General features: G+C 38.0%; 1 protein-coding gene across 2 annotated transcripts in view; it reads right to left on the bottom strand.

Annotated features, from left to right (window-relative positions):
* hdac4 (histone deacetylase 4) overlaps positions 1 to 23,146 on the bottom strand; it is a 193,446-nt gene that overhangs the window by 119,254 nt on the left and 51,046 nt on the right. Inside the window, exons 7-10 of one of the 2 annotated variants that reach the window (XM_061926531.1) lie at positions 6,186 to 6,314; positions 5,976 to 6,103; positions 5,713 to 5,832; positions 3,024 to 3,237 (exon numbers count right to left, since the gene is read on the bottom strand). In XM_061926531.1, the coding sequence (XP_061782515.1) occupies positions 3,024 to 3,237; positions 5,713 to 5,832; positions 5,976 to 6,103; positions 6,186 to 6,314 (591 nt within the window). The remainder of the gene's footprint in view (positions 1 to 3,023; positions 3,238 to 5,712; positions 5,833 to 5,975; positions 6,104 to 6,185; positions 6,315 to 23,146) is intronic. The other variant, XM_061926532.1, reaches the window with a different exon arrangement.

Below are 23,146 nucleotides of genomic sequence, written 5' to 3'. Positions count from 1 at the left end.
GAATCAAGAATCGATTCTGAATCGCATCGTCACCCCAGGAAACAGAATCAGATCAAATTGTTAGGCACCCAACGATTCACACTCCTACTAGTTATAATATGTTGTGTTGTGTTATGTTGTTTCTTAAAATGTGTAAATTATTAGAATGTTATCCCAAAATGTGTATGTGGAGGGGGGCGTGGCCTGTGGACCTGCAGTGAAACGGGGTGTGCCAGGACCGGCTTCGAGATCAGCGACAGGTGCGTAGATGGCCCACCTGTGCCTGATTATCTAATCACCGGTCGCTCTGTTAAAAGGCAGCAGCCAGGGGGGAGAGAGGAGTTGGAGCGAGAGACAACTAGAGAATGACTTACTGGAAAGCACAACGAAAATATATTATTGAAAAATAAAACAGTGTTCTGAACCCTGAAAAGGACCTGTCATGTCGGTGATTGGTGGTCCGAGGAACCCGGAGGAAAGAAACCTCCACAGTATAATATATAGGTTTGTAGCAAATTCTATCTTTGCCATCAACATGACACTACAATGCTGTTTTCGCCATATTAACATTAATTGTTTGGCTAGACCAGTGATTCTCAAGCTGTGGTACGCGGGCTCCATCTAGTTATAGCCAAATAATCACTTAAGTGATTAGTGTTTTATTTTCCTATATTCAAACACAGTGTTACTGTTCAAAATGTGTGGAATGTTACAGCAGCCACAAATATTAAATATACTTGTTAAATAAAACCTCTGCCTTGTTTTTAATGAATACTTAGGCCGACTACGCTACCGTATTTTATTATTGGTCAATAAATGTGTAGTATACAGGAGTGCACAAAAAAAACTATTCATAATTTTCAAAAATCGATTAAAAAAAAATAAAAAATATATATATATATATATATATATATATATATATATATATATATATATATATATATATATATATTACACAAAATAGCATTTGGCACGTGTTTAATTGTATTTCTTCACTTTATATGTCAAAAATCCAATAAACACACACAAAAAAATATACATGTTCTACAAACCTTAATAAAAAAAACATTTATTTATCTAAAAAAAAAAATGTAATCAAGTTTTAAAAATTAGTTTTTTAGGCCATCTTCATGCAAGCAGAATGAGCTTTTCTAAGCTGTAACCAGTTTTCAAAGAGTTTCATTATGATCATTATACCAAAGAGAATCGTGTTGAATCGAGAATTGATTCCAAATCAAATCGTCACCCTCGGATTAGGATAGGATAGGATAGGAGAGGTCTTTATTGTCATTGCACAAGTACAACAAAACTTTGTTTTTAGCACAAACCCGTTCAAGATTAAACAAACAAACAGTGTACAGCAGGGGTCACCAACCTTTTTGAAACCAAGAGCTACTTCTTGGGTACTGATTAATGCGAAGGGCTACCAGTTTGATACACACTTAAATAAATTGCCAGAAATAGCCAATTTGCTCAATTTACCTTTAACTCTATGTTATTATTAATAATTAATGATATTTATCTTTGTGGAAACACTGATCATCTTAATGATTTCTCACAATAAATATATATAGAAACAGATAAATATCAATATGCAACACTTTATTTTTATATTTTCTCTAAGTGCACATTAAAAAATTTTTTTGGAACATCATTAGTAATTTTTCCTGATTAAGATTCATTTTAGAATTTTTATGACATGTTTTAAATAGGTTAAAATCCAATCTGCACTTTGTTAGAATATATAACAAATTGGACCAAGCTATATTTCTAACAAAGACAAAAAAAAAATTATTTCTTCTAGATTTTCCAGAACTAAAATTTTAAAAGAAATTCAAAAGACTTTGAAATAAGATTTAAATTTGATTCTACATATTTTCTAGATTTGCCAGAATATTTGTTTTGAATTTTAATCATAATAAGTTTGAAGAAATATTTCACAAATATTCCTCGTCGAAAAAACAGAAGCTAAAATGAAGAATTAAATTCAAATGTATTTATTATTCTTTACAATGAAAAAAAATAATTTACTTGAACATTGATTTAAATTGTCAGGAAAGAAGAGGAAGGAATTTAAAAGGAAAAAAGGTATATGTGTTTAAAATCCTAAAATCATTTTTAAAGTTGTATTTTTTCTTTAAAATTGTCTTTCTGAAAGTTATAAGAAGCAAAGTAAAAAAATAAATGAATTTATTTAAAGAAGTGAAGACCAAGTCTTTAAAATATTTTCTTGGATTTTCAAATTCTATTTGAGTTTTGTCTCTCTTAGAATTAAAAATGTCGAGCAAAGCGAGACCAGCTTGCTAGTAAATAAATACAATTAAAAAAAATAGAGGCAGCTCACTGGTAAGTGCTGCTATTTGAGCTATTTTTAGAACAGGCCAGCGGGCGACTCATCTGGTCCTTACGGGCGACCTGGTGCCCGCGGGCACCGCGTTGGTGACCCCTGGTGTACAGGGTTACAGAACAGGAACGCTGATGGGTCGCCACAAGGCGCCCCGTAAAAGATGGGAAAAAGGTCAACGCTGGGGAAGGATGAGTAAAAAAATACAATCTAGACTGGGCTCCTAAGGGGGCCCAGTCTGGAGTGAGAAAAAACCTCCATAGCAAAGCACATATACATATTACAACGTACATCTCGAGATACCTAGCAACAGAGGGGAGGGAGTGGGGGGCCATGGTGGCTGGCCGCAGCTCTCAGGCACTGCCCATCCTTCCATCACCCCTATGGGATTTGCGTCGAGGGAGTTGGAGTATGTGTGTGTGGCGTACATTTTTTTGTGGATGCATGTGTGTGTGTAAGCCTGCAGTGTGTCTCTGTTCCGCGGCCTTGATGTCGTGCAGCCGATAAGTCCAAAGTCAATTGATTGAATCGTTAGATGCCCAAAGATCCACACCTTTAATAATTTATGATTGTTTTATCTCAGGGAATGTTGGTCACTTATTGAAGAAAAAATGGATCTAAAGCTTTTGATTTACATAATGACTGTTAAGGGTTAAGGGCCAATTGTGTCCTCGCAATAAGTACCCGAGTTAATACTGACCCATTGGACTGTGGCTCTGTTCCAAGAGCACCATGTGTTGGAGAAGGGGAGCATGACCAGCTGTGCCTCCCCCGGCCCCGTCTCTGTCCAGACCTGGAGATGCCAAGTAGGGGGGCAAGTGGGCAGCGGGCAGGAAAGAGGAGGTTAAAGGAATGCCCTGCTGCAATGCAGACAGCGCCAGGCGACTTTCAGCATCTTGATGTCCTGATATCGTCTAAAAAGACACAAGGGAGAGAAAGGCAAAATAAAGGCAGACACTGGAGAGGCGCAAAGGAAGTCAAATCAGACATACTTGAGACTGAGATATGAGGAAGTCAAATCAGTGGCATGCTCAGATAATAACAACTTTTAAACGGGTCATATTCGTCGATATCAACTTTTCTTACCTGTTGCTATCTGTTTTGGTATATTTGGGATCCCTATAAGTCCCAAACATTTTAAATCAGACCTTGGAGGCATGTTTACAAAACAATATTGCCTTCTTCCAAATTCCAAATAAGCCGTATGGAAATTGAGACTTTAGCGACACATTTTGCATCAGCACATACCTATATACAGTCATGGTCAAAAGTTTACATACACTTGTAAAGAACATAATGTCATGGCTGTCTTTGAGTTTCCAATAATTTCTACAACTCTCATTTTTTTGTGATAGAGTGATTGGAGCACATACTTGTTGGTCACAAAAAACATTCATGAAGTTTGGTTCTTTTATGAATTTATTATGGGTCTACTGAAAATGTGACCAAATCTGCTGGGTCAAAAATATACATACAGCAATGTTAATATTTGGTTACATGTCCCTTGGCAAGTTTCACTGCAATAAGACACTTTTGGTAGCCATCCACAAGCTTCTGGTTGAATTTTTGATCACTCCTCTTGACAAAATTGGTGCAGTTCAGCTAAATTTAACGGTTTTCTGACATGGACTTGTTTCTTCAGCATTGTCCACACGTTTAAGTCAGGACTTTGGGAAGGCCATTCTAAAACCTTAATTCTAGCCTGATTTAGCCATTCCTTTACCACTTTTGACGTGTGTTTGGGGTCATTGTCCTGTTGGAATACCCAACTGAGCCCAAGACCCAACCTCTGGGTTGATGATATTAGGTTGTCCTGAAGAATTTGGAGGTAATCCCCCTTTTTCATTGTCCCATTTACTCTCTGTAAAGCACCAGTTCCATTGGCAGCAAAATAAACCCAGAGCATTATACTACCACCTCCATGCTTAACGCTGGGAATGGTGTTCCTGGGATTAAAGGCCTCACCCTTTCTCCTCTACACATATTGCTGGGTATTGTGGCCAAACAGCTCAATTTTTGTTTCAGCTGACATCACATGGACAAAGATAAGACCTTCTGGAGAAAAGTTCTGTGGTCAGATGAAACAAAAATTTAGCTGTTTGGCCACAATACCCAGCAACACGTCAAAAGTGGTAAAGGTATGGCTAAATCAGGCTAGAATTAAGGTTTTAGAATGACCTTCCCAAGTCCATGTCAGAAAACCAACACATTTAGCTGAATTGCAACCAATTTTGTCAAGAGGAGTGGTCATAATTCAATCAGAAGCTTGTGGATGGCTACCAAAAGCGCCTTATTGCAGTGAAACTTGCCAAGGGACATGTAACCAAATATTAAATTGCTGTATGTATACTTTTGACCCAGCAGATTTGGTCACATTTTCAGTAGACCCATAATAAATTCATAAAAGAACCAAACAAAAAACTGTCAAGACTTGGACTTTGGCGTGGTTTGTTTTCCCATGGTGCAACGGTAACGGTAACGTGTTAATAATTTCACACATAAGTCGCTCCTGAGTATAAGTCGCACCACCGGCCAAACTATGAAAAAAACTGCGACTTATAGTCCGAAAAATACGGTAACACATTACCGTAAAATATCAAATAATATTATTTAGCTCATTCACGTAAGAGACTAGACGTATAAGATTTCATGGGATTTAGCGATTAGGAGTGACAGATTGTTTGGTAAACGTATAGCATGTTCTATATGTTATAGTTATTTGAATGACTCTTACCATAATATGTTACGTTAACATACCAGGCACGTTCTCAGTTGGTTATTTATGCGTCATATAACGTACACTTATTCAGCCTGTTGTTCACTATTCTTTATTTATTTCAAATTGCCTTTCAAATGTCTATTCTTGGTGTTGGGTTTTATCAAATACATTTCCACAAAAAATGCGACTTATATAGGTTTTTTTCCTTCTTTATTATGCATTTTCGACAGGTGCGACTTATAAAATAATACGGTATAACATTTTAACAGAAGTGTAGATACAACATGTTAAAAGAGAAAAATTAACAAGTAGATTAATAATTAATTTTTTACCACTTGTCCTTAATAATTTTGACAAAATAATAGAATGGAAAATGACACAATATGTTACTGCATACGTCAGCAGCTAAATTAGGAGCCTTTGTTTGCTTACTTACTACTAAAAGACAAGTTGTCTTGTATGTTCACTATTTTATTTAAGGACAAACTTGCAATAAAAAACATGTTTAATGTACCCAAAAATTTTTTTTGTTAAAATAAAGCCAATCATGCAATTTTTTGTGGTCCCCTTTATTTGGAAAAGTATCGAAAAGTACCGAAAAATATCAAAATACATTTTGGTACCGGTACCAACATATTGGTATCGGGACAACACTAGACTGTGTACTCACATTGCTACCCGGGCATGTCGCTGGCAATCCAAGGGTAATGTTGGGCAGAGAAGGAGAGGTGTAAAGCGAGAGGTGGCTGACCGAACCATCCCTTGAAACCAAGCGTTGAAGCAAGGACGCCTGCAAAGCACACACACACACAAACACACACACAGTGTGTTGGCACTCATTAGTAAGTTCAGCAGACTGTGTGTGAATATACACGTACACACTCTGTATGTACTCATACAGACAAAACAGATGGGCAGTCAACATGGTGTTACCTCTCCTGGGCTGCCGGACATGGGGATGCCGTTCTCGTGGGGAATGTTACTGGAGCTGTTGTTGGGGGAGCTGGGACCCGAGCCCGGAGCGCTGTTGCATGCAGAGTCTGGAGGACGGTCGGAAAAACCTACTTCTTATTATTTTCACATGGCTCGAATGCCGGTTGTCACCGTTGTAGTCCCGACGCCGTACGACTCGGTGACACTCACCGGCAATGTCCAGGGAGCGTTTCTTCGCAGCAAGGATGGTGCCGTCTTTCCTGCGTAGGAGAGGGCTGCTGCGGCGCTCCGTCACCTTCTGCTTTAGTCTGGAACGAAGCTTCAGGTTGGGTTCGGATGCTGACCACACACATTTGGAAAAGAGAACCGAATGGAGGAATCAACCACAGAGACTATGCGTGAATCAAACAAGCGGTATTTGAAGTTAAATGTGTTCGATATGAACGTCCGACTGCTGGGTCGCATATGACGTCATACCCGTTTTTCTTCTTTGCGGCTTAATTCACTCGATGGTCAAGTAGCTTCAGCATAGCATTAAAACTAGAGATGTCTGATAATGGCTTTTTTTGCCAATATCTGATATTCCAATATTGTCCAACTCTTAATTACCGATTCCGATATCAACCGATATCGATATATACAGTCGTGGAATTAACACATTATTATGCCTAATTTTGTTGTGATGCCCCGCTGGATGCATTAAACAATGTAACAAGGTTTTCCAAAATAAATCAACTCAAGTTATGGAAGGAAATGCCAACATGGCACTGCCATATTTATTATTGAAGTCACAAAGTGCATTATTTTTTTTAACATTCCTCAAAACAGCAGCCTGGAATTTGGGACATGCTCTCCCTGAGAGAGCATGAGGAGGTTGAGGTGGGCGGGGGTAGGGGGTAGCGAGGGGTGTATATTGTAGCGCCCCGGAAGAGTTAGTGCTGCAAGGGGTTCTGGGTATTTGTTCTGTTGTGTTTATGTTGTGTTACGGTGCGGATGGTCTACCTAAATGTGTTTGTCATTCTTGTTTGGTGTGCGTTCACAGTGTGGCGCATAATTGTAACAGTGTCAAAGTTGTTTATACGGCCACCCTCAGTGTGTCCTGTATGGCTGTTGACCAAGTATGATTTGCATTCCCTTGTGTGTGTGAAAAGCCGTAGATATTATGTGATTGGGCCGGCACGCAAAGGCAGTGCCTTTAAGGTTTATTGCCGGTCTATACTTCTCCCTACGTCCGTGTACACAGCGGCGTTTTAAAAAGTCATACATTTTACTTTTGGAAACCAATACCGATAATTTTGAAACCGATGCTGATATTGTCCGATATTAAATTTTAAAGCATTTATCGGCCGATAATATCGGCAGTCCGATATTATCGGACATCTCTACCTGAAACCCCGGAAATACCTCTAGGTCACAAGATTGCAACCCGGCAATTAGATCAGTGGTTTTCAAACGGTCAACATTTATCCATGAAAATATGGGGAAGCTGCCGATGGTGGGTTTGACGGAGAGATACCGTAGAAGTACACTCAACAAGGTGAATGCTCTACATAATGACCACATTACTTCTTAAATCTACTGCAGTTATTTGTAATACATTCTATTGCATTTTTTTGATAGGCTGTTCATTATTTAGTTATTTAAGTTAATTGTTCTTGTTAAAAATAATGTACATATTATATTTAATAATTCACATACATTTTGAAGGGGGCTTGTAATCATTAATGGAATTTAAATTATTTTTCTAGCAAAACTATTAATTAGGGACCGCAATGTTCCTTTGGGACAGAGGACCCTATTGTATTTCGTGCGTTTTATTATTATTATGCCGCCGCCTCTTTGAGCTGTAATTTGACCCCCTTAACATGCTTCAAAACTCACCATATTTGACACACACATCAGGACTGGCGAAAATTGCCATCTAATAAAAAAAACAAACCCCAAAACTCAAAATTGCGCTCTAGCGCTCCGTAGGAAAAAAACACAGACAAAACTGCTTGTAACTTCCGGTACAAAAACCTATATGTAGGTCTGACTTAGACCTAGATTTCATACATTGACATACTTCAGCAAAAATCAACAGGAAGTTGGCAATTCCCCCTTCAAAACAAAAGTTTACTAAAAACAGTCACTTTTGCCTCTTTGAGCTGTAATTTGACCCCCTTAACATGCTTCAAAACTCACCAAACTGGACACAAACATCAGGACTGGCAAAAATTGAGATCTAATAAAAAAAAACAACCCCAAAACTCAAAAGTGCGCTCTAGCGCCCCCTAGGAAGAAAACACAGACATAACTGCTCCTAGGAAGAAAACTCAGACAAAACTGCCTGTAACTTCCAGTAGGAATGTCTTAGAGACATGAAACAAAAACCTCTATGTAGGTCTCACTTTGACCTACATTTCATATATTGACAACTCCCAGCAAAAATCAACAGGAAGTTTGCAATTCCCCCTTCAAAACAAAAGTTTTGTAAAAACCGGTCACCTTTTTTCACACATTATCTCCTCTGAGTGCGTTTGTTGTGTCAGCTTCAAACTAGCACAGGAGAAAGATTGAACCCTTCTGATTAAAAGTTGACCAAAGAGTTTTAATTACTGCTCCGGTTTGGATTTTATGTGCCGTCAAAGTCGGTCTCGTCCATCGCTGCTTTCAGCTTTAATTTTAAGATGATTTGAAATTACTAGTACTGTCACAAAACCAATAAACTTATTATTACTTTATTTTTTTTCAATTTCATAAAAAAATATATTATTAAAAAAATTTAATGATTAGTTTTTTTAGCATCCATGCTAATGATTATGTTTGTTGTGTTTCGCCATTCCAGGTTAAAGTTTAAAGGAACTATCCAGGATTTCCCACAATGGCACTGTGGGTCGGTGCAACGGATGTAAACAAAGCGCTCACTCAAAGAGTTGACTGAAATAAAGATCTGTCTGGCTGACAGAAGAAGAGGAATGGATGACAAGAGTAAAATGGAGAGGTTTGATTTGTGTATCGCCAGCAATTAGGCAATGGACGGACAGAAAATGGAGCCTGGGGAAGGAGAAACTACATAGAGAGAGAAGTGAAGATTTAACGAAAGGTCAAAGGAGGCAGACTGATGAGGAAGGAGTGTGTGCGTGTGTGTGCGTGTGTGTGCGTGTGTGTGTGTGTGTGTGTGTGTGTGTGTGTGTGTGTGTGTGTGTGTGTGTGTGTGTGTGTGTGTGTGTGTGTGTTGGCTACTCGCATCCCTGAGTGTGTTCCTCTCAGGACACAGTGACTTTGACGGGTGTTAATGCCGACTGGGCAAAAGCACACCAGTGTGCACACGTGCAAACTCACACTCTGCCGAGGGCCCAGACTGCTTTTACTGCTGACATTGGCACTATTTACTCCCATCCATCGGATTCCAGCTCTGATTCCCCTGCCTCCCCCTTTGCCCTTGGCAAAACTTTCTCTCCTCTTCATTTTTCAAAACTGTCTCAGTCAAAAAAACGGTACTATACTCTGGCGCGTCGCGACACTGCTGGTTCTGCGAGCAGAGGAGCATGTTCGGCAGCACACGATCACAGAGTACTTGCAAACAGACACAGTGTGTAGACAGGAAAGGGAGAACGGATGCCTTTTTTTTGTGGTCCCCCTTATTTAGAAAAGTACCAAAAATTATCGAAAAGTATCTAAATACATTTTGGTACCGGTACCGGTACTAAAATATTGGTATCTGGACAACACTAGTCTCAGCAGTACTTTTGCAAAGAAAAAAAAATATATTCACAAAGCAAATACGGAATTCCTCACGTTTTATTTTCTCCTTCTTTTGCGTACTTGATGGGATTTTGTTGCTAAAGGCACCAGAAATACAGCACGTAAAAATAGGAACAGTCGACATTTGTCAGTCTGAATGCAGCCGAGCGTGTGCAGAATACATTTGAAAGTATAATCGTACTAACTTAATGTCATAATTTGCATCATTGCTAAATCCACATCTATTCTGTGTACCATATTCAATTAAAAACCCCCACTTATTTAGTATTTGCCTGAAAAAAATTACAGTGGAACCTTGATTAATGAACTTGGTTAATTGGTTCTTGAACAGGGTTTGTTAAAAGAAAAGTTTGTATAGTGATGCAAATTTTTCCATAAGAAACACAGTAAATATGAATAATATGTTCCAGCCTTGACAAAAGTCCATATTTTAGTTTTAAGGTTTGTACACTTTGAACAGAATTTAAATTGTTCTCTTTTTTTGTGTTTTCATTGTAAACATTCCATAAGGCCGTGCCATATTTCTATGCTTTGACAGTGACATCAAATTATTATAACATGTTTTATTTACAATACTGAAAAAAATACACAAATAACAAGTAAGAATAAAATGCATGAATGGACATAAAATGTATAAATAATCAATGAACAAAAAATTAGGACAGAAAAAAATGTGAATACAAATTTTACGACCATATCTGGTGTGTGTATTCCTGAGCTACATATCAGAATAATGCACATGAAAAGTAAATCAAAATACAATTAATTAATAATATGAATTTTTTTAAATTAATTTATATATATATTAGAGATGCGCGGTTTGCGGACACAACCGCGGAGTCCGCGGATTATCCGCGGATCGGGCGGATGAAATTAAAAACAATAAGATTTTATCCGCTCGCGGGTCGGGTCGGGCGGATTAATTAGATTTTTTTTTGATTTTTTTATTTTTTTTGCGGGTGGCAGTTAAACCAATTCGGAAATATATATACATAGTTAAATGTTGTTACCCACATACGAAAAACGAGCAGGCACCTGCTGCATATGCCACAACAGAAGAAAAAAAAAGAAAAGAGATGGACACTTTTACGGAGCGGAGAAGGGACGCCTCGCCGGGGTCCGGGACCGAGGCCCCTTCCCCCGAGAGGGCCCCACCGGGAGCCGTAGCTGAGGCGATCCGCGAGAAGGGCCCGACGCACGTCCAGGGTCACTACCGCGCCCACCGCACCGACACCCCGCCTCGTCCGCTTTCGCAGTGCGCTCACGAAAGGGGTGGGGCTCACCCTGGTTGATATAGAGAGCAGGACGGTGGCCATGGAATTTCATTTAAGGTTTGTGATAAACCATCAAACTCATTCGTTAAAAGGACTCTATAGTAATATAAAGCAAATTTTTCTGGACATTATCATGCAAGAAAAGTTTATTTTTGGGATCGCGATCACCGCGTAATGATTTTTAAAGGTTGCATTACATTATTAACTGTCCCATGTGATCAGCCAGTGCGATTGGAAGTCCATGCTCAATTATTGCCTCCGTAAATAAAACTTCGGCATTTATCACATCCAAAGAATCTGTTTGGGCGACGAAAAACGTTGAAAGTTTTCCACTTGTATCGCTAGCAACGGCATTAGACTTGTGTTTTTTTGTCCCAACGTGGTCTTTTACATTGCTAATTCCTCCGTGTCCGATCGAAAAATCTTGTCTGCACAAGGTGCAATTCGCGTAGTTTTCACCCTTTTTTTTTTTTTTAATTAATATTAGATATATAACAACGGGCGGATGGCGGGCGGGTGCAGTTCTGATCAAACGTTACATCGGGTGGATGGCGGATGGTTGACGACTTTCTGACGCGGTTGCGGATGAAATAAATTGCCTATCCATATGTTATAGACATAATATAATATACACATATATATATATATACACATATATATATATATATATATTATATATATATATGTATATATATATATATATATATATCATACATACATATACATATATATATATACATATATATACATATACATATATATATATATACATATGTATATATATACATATATATATATATATATATATATAAATATATATATATATATATATATATAAAATAAAATAATTTTAAAAAAAATAATATATATATATATATATATATATATATATATACACACATATACATATATATACATAAACATATATACATATATATCGAGAGAATGCCAAGAATGTGCAAAGTGAGTGTGACTGTGTATTTGTTTCTGTACTGTGAAAGCTTGTGGGTTTTTAAAAAAATAATAATTTAACGTCACTGTCGAAGCATAGAAATATGGCACGCCCTTATGGAATGTTTACAATGAAAACACAACAAAAATGAAATTATAGACAATATTTCTCAATAATTCTCATCAATAGGGTAATATTGTTTTAAATTATTCTGAGACACATATTATCTTACAAGTGCTACTAGTGATTATAAAAATAGGTAAAAAAAAACAAAAATACATCATGTCAAGCTATGGCTCCTCAAGATCTGGCTCCCTTTAGAGATCCATAAATCCCATCTCTATACTCTAAGCTATCCACTCTGACAGGAAGTTAATCAGGCAGGTAAATAATTTAACAACCGCTCTAATGTTCTACCAATCAGGCAAGTGATGACATAACTTAGAAGGTGGTTCTACGACGACGGCGGGGGAACTCCTATTATACAAAACATATTGATCAGCCCTGATCCGTCTTGACGAATGGGAGTCCTCCGCCATCTGAGTCATATGAGATGAGTCAAGCGGGTTTTACAAGGTGGAAGATGTGTGCGAATCAATAGTTTGCTGAAACTGATAAACGGGCCTTCCCAGAAGTATCAAACAGTATGGAGGCAATTTACTGGACAGTTTCTACATCAGTGGTTCCCAAACTTTTTCAGAAAACACTTTCTCCAAGTACCACCATAATGACCAACATTAAAATACAGTAGCGAAGTAGGCCTTGGTATTCATTAAAAACAAGTATTCAACAAGTATATGTAATATTTTTGGTCACTGTAACATTACACACAGTTTGAACAGTAAAACTGTTTTTGAATATAACTATATTGATTAAGTGATTATTTGGCGTACCACTAGATGGAGCCCCACGTACCACAGTTTGTGAAAACCGTATTTTTCGGAGTATAAGTCGCTCCAGAGTATAAGTCGCCCCGGCCGAAAATGCATAATAAAGAAGGAAAAAAACATATATAAGTCACACTGGAGTATAAGTCGCATTTTTGGGGGAAATTTATTTGATAAAATCCAACACCAAGAATAGACATTTGCAAAGCAATTATAAATAAATAAAGAATAGTGAACAACAGGCTGAATAAGTGTACGTTATATGAGGCATAAATAACCAAATGAGAACGTGCCTGGTATGTTAACGTAACATATTATGGTAAGAGTCATTCAAATAACTATAACATATAGAACAGTGGTTCTCAGCCTTTTTTCAGTGAACATTTTTTTAATTCAAGTACCCCCTAATCAGAGCAAAGAATTTTCGGTTGAAAAAAATAGATAAAGAAGTAAAATACAGCACTATGTCACCAGTTTCTGATTTATTAAATTGTATAACAGTGCAAAATATTGCTCATTTGTTGTGGTCTTTCTTGAACTATTTGGGAAAAAACAATATCAAAATAACTAAAAACTTGTTGAAAAATAAACAAGTGATTCAATTATAAATAAAGATTTCTACACATAGAAGTAATCATCAACTTAAAGTGCCCTCTTTGGGGATTGTAATAGAGATCCATCTGGATTCATGAACTTAATTCTAAACATTTCTTCACAAAAAAAATTAAATCTTTAACATCAATATTTATGGAACATGTCCACAAAAAATCTATCTGTCAACACTAAATATTGCATTTTTGCATTTCTTTTCACAGTTCTTTTTGACAGACCTTTAAAAAAAATCTCACGTACCCCTTGGCATACCTTCAAGTACCCCCAGGGGTACGCGTACCCCCATTTGAGAACCACTGATATAGAACATGCTATACGTTTACCAAACAATCTGTCACTCCTAATCGCTAAATCCCATGAAATCGTATACGTCTAGTCTCTTACGTGAATGAGCTAAATATTATTACTTGATATTTTACGGTAATGTGTTAATAATTTCACATATACCGTATTTTTCGGAGTATAAGTCGCAGTTTTTTTCATAGTTTGGCCGGGCTCCAGTGCCATTTATGTTTTTTTCCTTCTTTATTATGCATTTTCGGCAAGTGCGACTTATACTCCGGTGCGACTTATACTCCGAAAAATACGGTAAGTCGCTCCTGAGTATAAGTCGCACCCCCGGCCAAACTATGAAAAAAACTGCGACTTATAGTCCGAAAAATGCGGTAACTGGTTTAGATCGACAGGGAGGGATGTGTTTTAAATATTTATATCATGCCATTCAAACCATTGACCTTGTTGCTGTGTAAGGACTATAAAAATACTTTTCTTTCAACTTAACATTAAACATATGCAGTCATCCCTCCTCTGGGTGCATGCATTAGTTGTAAACAAAACACTCCAAAAAGCTGGCTGACATCCCGCCATGATAGTGACAGCTAAGTATACTTTCTTCTGACCTAAGCTTGTTCCAATCAGTGGCATCCATTACCGGCTGTTTACCAAAACCCATTGTGATAAACAAATGTGGTGGGTGGAGAAACAGGTGGCATTTTTCTCATTTAAATGATAAATATTTAAACACCGTGTTTGGGAAGCCGGAGCAATTCACGAGTGGGCCATTTTGAAATCCATTAGCGCCGCGATTACCAACGCCTACGCAAAAAAAAAAGCCAAAGGGTACAATAATAGATCAGGTCAGACATGGCGCATAAAATGTTACAAATATGCTTTGTTTTGCATGAACAACATGGAAGGCGGGTTTGAAATTGAAAAACAAGCTAAATAGCGTCGCAGAAGCAGGAACATTTAAGTACAGGCTTTTTGTGGCCCTAAACAAGACTGTGGTTGTGGCCCCTTTTTTTGGTCTTTATTTACTCGTGTAACAAGCTATGGGCAATTGTGCAGTCGTCCATTTATTATTATTTCTTAATGTTAAAAAAACATATTTAAAAAGCCATAAACAGGTTTGTGGAGGAAGATGTTGTCAGCGCTGCCTGCAGGAGCAAAGGTCACCGCCTCTGTCCATGGTGCTGAGGACAGAGCACCATCAGACGGGGGCTGTGGCAGTGCTGACGGCAAGACACAGCTGGCAGGTGATTAGATTTCACAGGTGGTACGTGTTAATCTAATCATCTGTTGTCTTTAACAGTAAGCGGCCGGGAGCAGTAGGAGAGAGAGGATACGGACGTGGCTGGAAAGTCACGCTCTGCAGGAGAAATACTTTGTTAAAGCAATTGACTATTAAAACGTTGTTAAAACGGCACGCTTGGCTCTGTCAGTGGGACCGCTAGGAAGCGACATCCACAAGGTTTTTATTAGGGATGTCCGATAATGGCTTTTTGCCGATATCTGATATTACAATATTGTCCAACTCTTTAATTACCGATACCGATATCAACCGCTATATGCAGTCGTGGAATTAACACATTATTATGCCTAATTTGGACAACCAGGTATGGTGAAGATAAGGTACCTTTTTAAAAATAATAATAAAATAAGATAAATAAATTAAAAACATTTTCTTGAATAAAAAAGAAAGTAAAACAATATAAAAACAGTTACATAGAAACTAGTAGTTAATGAAAATGAGTCAAATTAACTGTTAAAAGGTTAGTACTATTAGTGGACCAGCAGCACGCACTATCATGTGTGCTTACGGACTGTATCCCTTGCAGACTGTATTGATATATATTGATATATAATGTAGGAACCAGAATATTAATAACAGAAAGAAACAACCCTTTTGTGTGAATGAGTGTGAATGAGTGTAAATGGGGTAGGAAGGTTTTTTGGGTTGGTGCACTAATTGTAAGTGTATCTTGTGTTTTTATGTTGATTTAATAAAAACAAACAAAAAAAAAACGATACCGATAATAAAAAAAACGATACCGATAATTTCCGATATTACATTTTAATGCATTTATTGGCCGATAATATCGGCAGGCCGATATTATCGGACATCTCTAGTTTTTATGCTCGGGCTATGAACATATTCAAATTACAATGAATAATTTGCGGAAATTAATTTACCACGGCCAGGCCTGGAACCAGTTAACAGCAATAAACGAGGGTTTAATGCAGTGGTCCCCAACCGGTTTAATGTATACATTATTTTCACGGACCGCCTTCCTACATGTGGCAGATAAAAACAGCAAAAAAAAAGAAGAAAAATTTGCCTTTGGCTACAATCTGGCACATTAACATTTGATATGTCCATAAAAAATTGACCCTAGTGTGTGAATGTGAGTGTGAATGTTGTCTGTCTATCTGTGTTGGCCCTTTGATGAGGTGGCGACTTGTCCAGGGTGTAACCCGCCTTCTGCCCGAATGCAGCTGAGATAGGCTCCAGCACTCCCCGCGACCCCAAAAGGGACAAGCGGGTGAAAATGGATGGATGGATGTCCATTAATGTGCATTAATGCACTATAACAAAGGAGTTGTATTATAAATCTATTAACAAGCGTATTGGTCTGTTTAGTGGGACAGGCCAATGTTAGTCGTTTATAAATTAATAACTGTTTCTGTGCGGCCCGGTAGCAAATGCGTCACGCCCCGGACCGGTGGTTGGGGACCGCTGGTTTAATGTATTACTCTTGGTGACCATAAGTACGTTTGGCTATGGGAGGCAAGCGCATAAAAAGACACAACCTACAAAAATGCAGTGCAATTATGTTTATAATGAGATATTAAGAAATAATCTATTACTAATATTTTATAACATAATAAAAATGTTGTATATACTAAAAAGAATCATGTATGAACCATAAACAAAGATGACATCGTCAACCACAATTCAGTTCAATCCAATATGTTCAACAGTCATGTGGTTATATTCCAGATCATGTCCAAAGTTTCTATTAGAAGATGAACAAAATAGGCTGATAGGTCCAAGGGGAAAGAAAGGTGTTTGATATCTCATACTGCAGAGAAGCCAATTCAAAACTGCTAGATGTCGCTTTTAGCACAAACATATAAAAGGGCATAAACCATGAAAAAAATATATATATTTCGACATTATATCTTTAGGCTATGTCTACACTAAGCCGGACAACCCCGGGAGCCGCAAAAAAATAAAAGCCATATTACATACAGATAGTGTGTCATGAGATATAAATTGAATTAAGAGGACTTAAAGGAAACTAAATGACCTCAAATATAGCTACAAATGAGGCATAATGATGCAATATGTACATATAGCTAGCCTAAATAGCATGTTAGCATCGATTAGCTTGCAGTCATGCAGTGACCAAATCAAATATGTCTGATTAGCACTCCACACAAGTTAATAACATCAACAAAACTCACCTTTCATGCACATCGTTAAAAGTTTGGTGGACAAAATGAGACAGAAAAAGAAGTGGCATAAAACACGTCCTAGAACGTCGGGAAAAGTTATACATGTAAACAAACTAAGGTGAGTTCAAGGACCGCCAAAATTAGTAGGACAAAATGGCACTCACCAAATACTCGAATCAGTGAAGCATGTTTAATATAAACAGTGTGCTTTGTAACAATTGGGGAGGTTTGTGTCATGTTTGTCCTCCTACAGAAACCATATTAAAACAAAAAATAGATTTTTTTTTCCCCCTCATCTTTTTCCATTTTTCATACATTTTTGAAAAAGCTCCAGAGAGCCACAAGGGCCGACCCCTGCCTTAAACGAATGATTATTTAGCTTAAGCTCCGTTTCAGCCACACTAAACCAGCGTTTAAGGTCCCCCTACTCGAACAACTTTTTTTACACGGGTAAATGCGCCGTCTATTTCTTGAATCTCCGACTCGTAGCTTTGTATGGACTCATTGATCGTTTACAAACTGAGTTCGGAGAGGAAGTGACGCCAGAAAGACCACGCCCCACACAGGAAGTGACATCAGAAAGAACGCGCCACAGCCAGCTTCATAATAAAGCGGTTTCGTAACTCGGAGCTAACCAGTGGAAATATGGCGGCGAGTCATTCAGACATGCCCGGGTTTCTCCTTCTTCTACATGTACAGACGCTTGTGGAAATCACACATGAATACCTTAAGAGAAAGCGATTGCAGCTATTTGGGATACAACACTTCTCAGGCGGCAAGAGAACTTTCGAATGTCCAGGTCAGCTGTGATTCTACTTACCTAAAAAACTTTGTCCTTTTGTCAGAGGGGAGACAACGAGAACGCGGGCTCCCGTGGAAGTGATAAAAAAGGTAGCGTGTGCTTTGTGGTACCTGCTGTTATTAAGTTGCTGAATGCCAATTGGTTAGCGCATTCGTGTCTATCATAATTTGCATATAAACACACCCTTATTTCCCCAGTGTGCATATGTAAACGACCTTAATTCCGTAATTTGCATAGGTAAACGCCCTCAATTCCCCATAAAAGGGCACGATTCCGTCAGAAAAGCCAAACATCAGACACGCGGACAAAACATAACAGAATACAGAAGAGAAATTCGTATTATCCCGCGGGGGAAATACATAATGTCAAAACGTAAGTTTAAAGGGGAACATTATCACCAGACCTATGTAAGCGTCAATATATACCTTGATGTTGCAGAAAAAAGACCATATATTTTTTTAACCGATTTCCGAACTCTAAATGGGTGAATTTTGGCGAATTAAACGCCTTTCTATTATTCGCTCTCGGAGCGATGACGTCACAACGTGACGTCACATCGGGAAGCAATCCGCCATTTTCTCAAACACCGAGTCAAATCAGCTCTGTTATTTTCCGTTTTTTCGACTGTTTTCCGTACCTTGGAGACATGCCTCGTCGGTGTGTTGCCGGAGGGTGTAACAACACGAACAGGGACGGATTCAAGTTGCACCAGTGGCCCAAAGATGCGAAAGTGGCAAGAAATTGGACGTTTGTTCCGCACACTTTACCGACGAAAGCTATGCTACGACAGAGATGGCAAGAATGTGTGGATATCCTGTGACACTCAAAGCAGATGCATTTCCAACTGGACTGGACAGATCAGCTTTCAGGAAAAGAGAGCGGATGAGGGTATGTCTACAGAATATATTAATTGATGAAAAACTGGGCTGTCTGCACTCTCAAAGTGCATGTTGTTGCCAAATGTATTTCATATGCTGTAAACCTAGTTCATAGTTGTTAGTTTCCTTTAATGCCAAACAAACACATACCAATCGTTGGTTAGAAGACGATCGCCGAATTCGTCCTCGCTTTCTCCCGTGTCGCTGGCTGTCGTGTCGTTTTCGTCGGTTTCGCTTGCATACGGTTCAAACCGATATGGCTCAATAGCTTCAGTTTCTTCTTCAATTTCGTTTTCGCTACCTGCCTCCACACTACAACCATCCGTTTCAATACATGCGTAATCTGTTGAATCGCTTAAGCCGCTGAAATCTGAGTCTGAATCCGAGCTAATGTCGCTATACCTTGCTGTTCTATGCGCCATGTTTTGGCATCACTGTGTGACGTCACAGTAAAATGGACGGGTGTTTATAACGATGGTTAAAATCAGGCACTTTGAAGCTTTTTTTAGGGATATTGCGTGATGGGTAAAATTTTGAAAAAAACTTCGAAAAATAAAATAAGCCTCTGGGAACTGATTTTTAATGGTTTTAACCCTTCTGAAATTGTGATAATGTTCCCCTTTAAGAAAGGGAGGACTTCTGAGGTAGCCTAAAGCAGTGGTCCCCAACCGTTTTGTAGCTGCGGACCGGTCAACGCTTGAAAATTTTGTCCCACGGACCGGGGGGGGGGGGGGGTATTTTTTTTATTTATTTTTTATTTCTTCATAAAGAAATACAATCATGTGTGCTTACGGACTGTACCCCTGCAGACTGTATTGATCTATATTGATATATAATGTATATATTGTGTTTTTATGTTGATTTAATAAAAAAAAAAAAATTTAAAAAAATGTTGTTTTTTTTGTTTTTGTTTTTTAATTTCTTGTGCGGCCCGGTACCAATCGGTCCCGGTCCGCGGCCCGGTGGTTGGGGACCACTGGCCTAAAGCGTTCGAATAAATATTCGTCACTTCAGGCAAAACATGGTCGTGAAGTATGCGCTCCCTCTTTAGGGCACGATCTGCGGCATCTTGCAGTAGCAGCAGGAGTGTGTGTGTGTGTGTGTGTGTGTGTGTGTGTGTGTGTGTGTGTATTTTGAAATGTCTATATATTGCTAATTTTGCTATATGTCTGTCTGTCTGTCTTGTCTATATCTATCTATCTATCTATCTATCTATCTATCTATCTATGATAATAATTTAACATTAGACAATAGAAGTAAGGGAACTTGTCACACTTAAGAACAAATAGGCCACCCTAAGAGTGCTCTGGAGCACTCGTAGATTTTGTTCTTACCTATGAACAAATCCCAGCTGAGAAAACATTGGTGAATACAAAAATCTCCTTAAAAACTTTGTAAGTGGGCCTAAGAACAAAAGTTGTTCTTAAGAACGGTTGCTGAATGGGGCCCATTGTTTTTGCATAATAGGGTGCCTTTTAAATGTCGAAAAAAATAATAATATGACCCATTTAAGACCACAATTATAGATACTGAAATGAATCATGTCCCCTCCAGTTGCTGTGGCCCTAAAAACACATAAAACGTTGATGCCACAGGCCATCCCTAGCTAAATATTAACTGTCAAGGAAAAAAACAGGAGAAGGGAAATGTGGCTTCAGTACACAGTTTAAGTATCTAAGTTAGTGAGTAAACAATTCAATTGAGTAAACAATACATACTGTTGTTAAAGAGAGTTGATAGTAGGCTTAATGGATTTCATCAATTAATGACATACAAATGTAAGGTCAAAAGCATGTGTGTGTGTGTGTGTGTGTGTGTGTGTCAGTCACCGTGACAGTGACCAATAATTGTGTCGGTCACAGAGGCCAAACTGACTTCCTGTCGCTGCATTCAAAGTGGTTCTCTGTTTGCTCAGAAGCATTTTAGCGTAGCCTCTCAGACTTGGACAATGCGCGCCTGTTGCAGTTGTGCTGTGTGTCTGAGCTCACTAGACAGGAAATAATTCTTACCATATCTATAATTTACATGGACGTAGCTAAAATAGGTCACCTAAAAAAATAAATTTAAAAAAGCCATGTGTGACAGTGCTGCTTGTCAGTATACGATTGTGATGTTCCTGATTTCTCACTTCCTGTTGAACACGGTTTAATTGGTATTCACGTCAGAGCTTGTCTATCGCTATTAAGGCACATGTTTTAATACAACCATAATGCACAAAAAGTTTGCATCTGATTTAAACCCCTTTTTTCAAGGGTAGAATGATTACAAAACGTGCATCGTCGATTATTTTTAAAAACAAAAATTGGGTTTAGCATACTTTTTTTTTTTTTTTTTTTTTTTTGTGTCCTGTCCAGCTTCTCAGGCAAATCATATAGTTGATGTAGATGCCCATGTCGGCTGTTCAGATTTACTTTACAAAAGAGAAGTGTAGGATACTTCTCTTGTTGCCTTATTTGTATTTGACTTTATTAAATGTATTTATATTATCATTTAGTGCAGCCGGGCCGGAGCAGGAGGGGATAGAAAGAGAAAAAAAAAAAGAAGACAGAGGGGCAAATTGTGGGGACAAGAGGGGGATTAGACAGAGAGACAAAAACAACAACAGCAAACAACAACAACAACAACAATAGAGCAACATCAGCAAATATGACATGTACAAATATGATGGTAAAAGTAATAGCAAATAAGCAGTTAGCGAAAAATAAAAAATAATACAGAAATAACAATGAGCATTATTACACTACAAATGGATCAATACAAATACCAATAGAAATAGCGCTATTGATAATGAACAATACCAATAATTTACCTTTATTATCAACAATACAGTTGTTTAAATGCAACAATACATATACGTAATGATAACTTGAGATACGAAAGAATGCAGAAAAATGGAGGGGGAGAAAGAGAAGCAACCTACATTAACCTTGTAGATTGTTATAGTCACAATAGGTTAAGCTTTGTCAGTGTGCCATGTGTTACACCCAGTTTACCCTAGGGCAACAACGTTAATATATGTTTGATGAAACGTGATTATGTGCATGAGTGTAAGTATGCATATGTACTTGTATATGTACAGAATGTGTATATGTGTTTGTACAATGAATGTATATGTACAGAATGTGTATATGTGTTTGTACAGTGAATGTATATGTACAGTATGTGTATGTGTATGTTTGTATATTGAATGTGCGTGTGGATGTACGAACATTAGGTAGGTAAATATGTACTGTATTTGTGTATGTATGTGGGAGCGTAGGTACCTATGTACGTATGTGAGCATATGGTTTAGCATACTTGCCAACCTTGAGACCTCCGATTTCGGGAGGTTGGGGGTGGGGGCGTGGTCGGGGATTGGGAGGGGGCGTGGTTAGGGCGGGGGCGTGGCTGGGGGCGTGGTTAAGAGGGGAGGAGTATATTTACAGCTAGAATTCACCAAGTCAAGTATTTCATATTTTATATATATATATATATATATATATATATATATATATATATATATATATATATATATATATATATATATATATATATATATATATACATCAAACAAAACTGTGTTTAGATAATTGATACTTCAAACTTGCATAAATAAATCTTAAGGAATATAACATAACTTGGCTTCTGAGAGCTTCAAAATGTAATGAATAAAATGCTAAAGTTCTTGATGAACAAGCAATTATTTTAATAATTAAATATGGTCATTTTAATGAAATATTATGATCATTTAAAATTAATTATTTCAAATATTTTTATTTTATTGCACAATTCTATGGCTGGATGTAACAAGGAGTCAGAAAAAATACAAATAAAAATACAATTAATTTTGATGTTTTTAGCAAAATATAGTAAAAATGTATGTCGTTTTTTTTTTTTTTAATTAATAAATATATTTATTTTTAGGTAAGATAAACATAATAATAAAATTTATCGCTAGTCTGGATGATCTAGTTCTTGTCACCCTTTTGGAGATGCCCTACGTCAACAACACGGTTGGCAGCCCGTCGGTGCGCATCTCGTACATCGCCGCCCTTTACTTCAACCTCAGCAACCTGACCAGCATCGGCTTTGGCAACGTGTGCGCCAACACGGACGCCGAGAAGATCTTCTCCATGTGCCCCATTCTCATCGGCGGTATGCCGGACGCCTCGTATGGAATAACGTGATTGGGCAGGCACGCTGTTTATATCGTGGGAAAGCTGACGTGAAAAAAGGCTGTCCTCACTCAGGTCCGCATGGAGCTGGAGGGGGCGTGGCCTCCAGCTCCGGCTGAAAATCGGG

The sequence above is a fragment of the Nerophis lumbriciformis genome, linkage group LG31 (genome assembly GCF_033978685.3).
Source record: "Nerophis lumbriciformis linkage group LG31, RoL_Nlum_v2.1, whole genome shotgun sequence".
Taxonomy (NCBI): Eukaryota; Metazoa; Chordata; class Actinopteri; order Syngnathiformes; family Syngnathidae; genus Nerophis; species Nerophis lumbriciformis.
The sequence above is the reverse complement of the archived record's forward strand: the minus strand, read 5'-3'. Positions and strand labels throughout refer to the sequence as shown.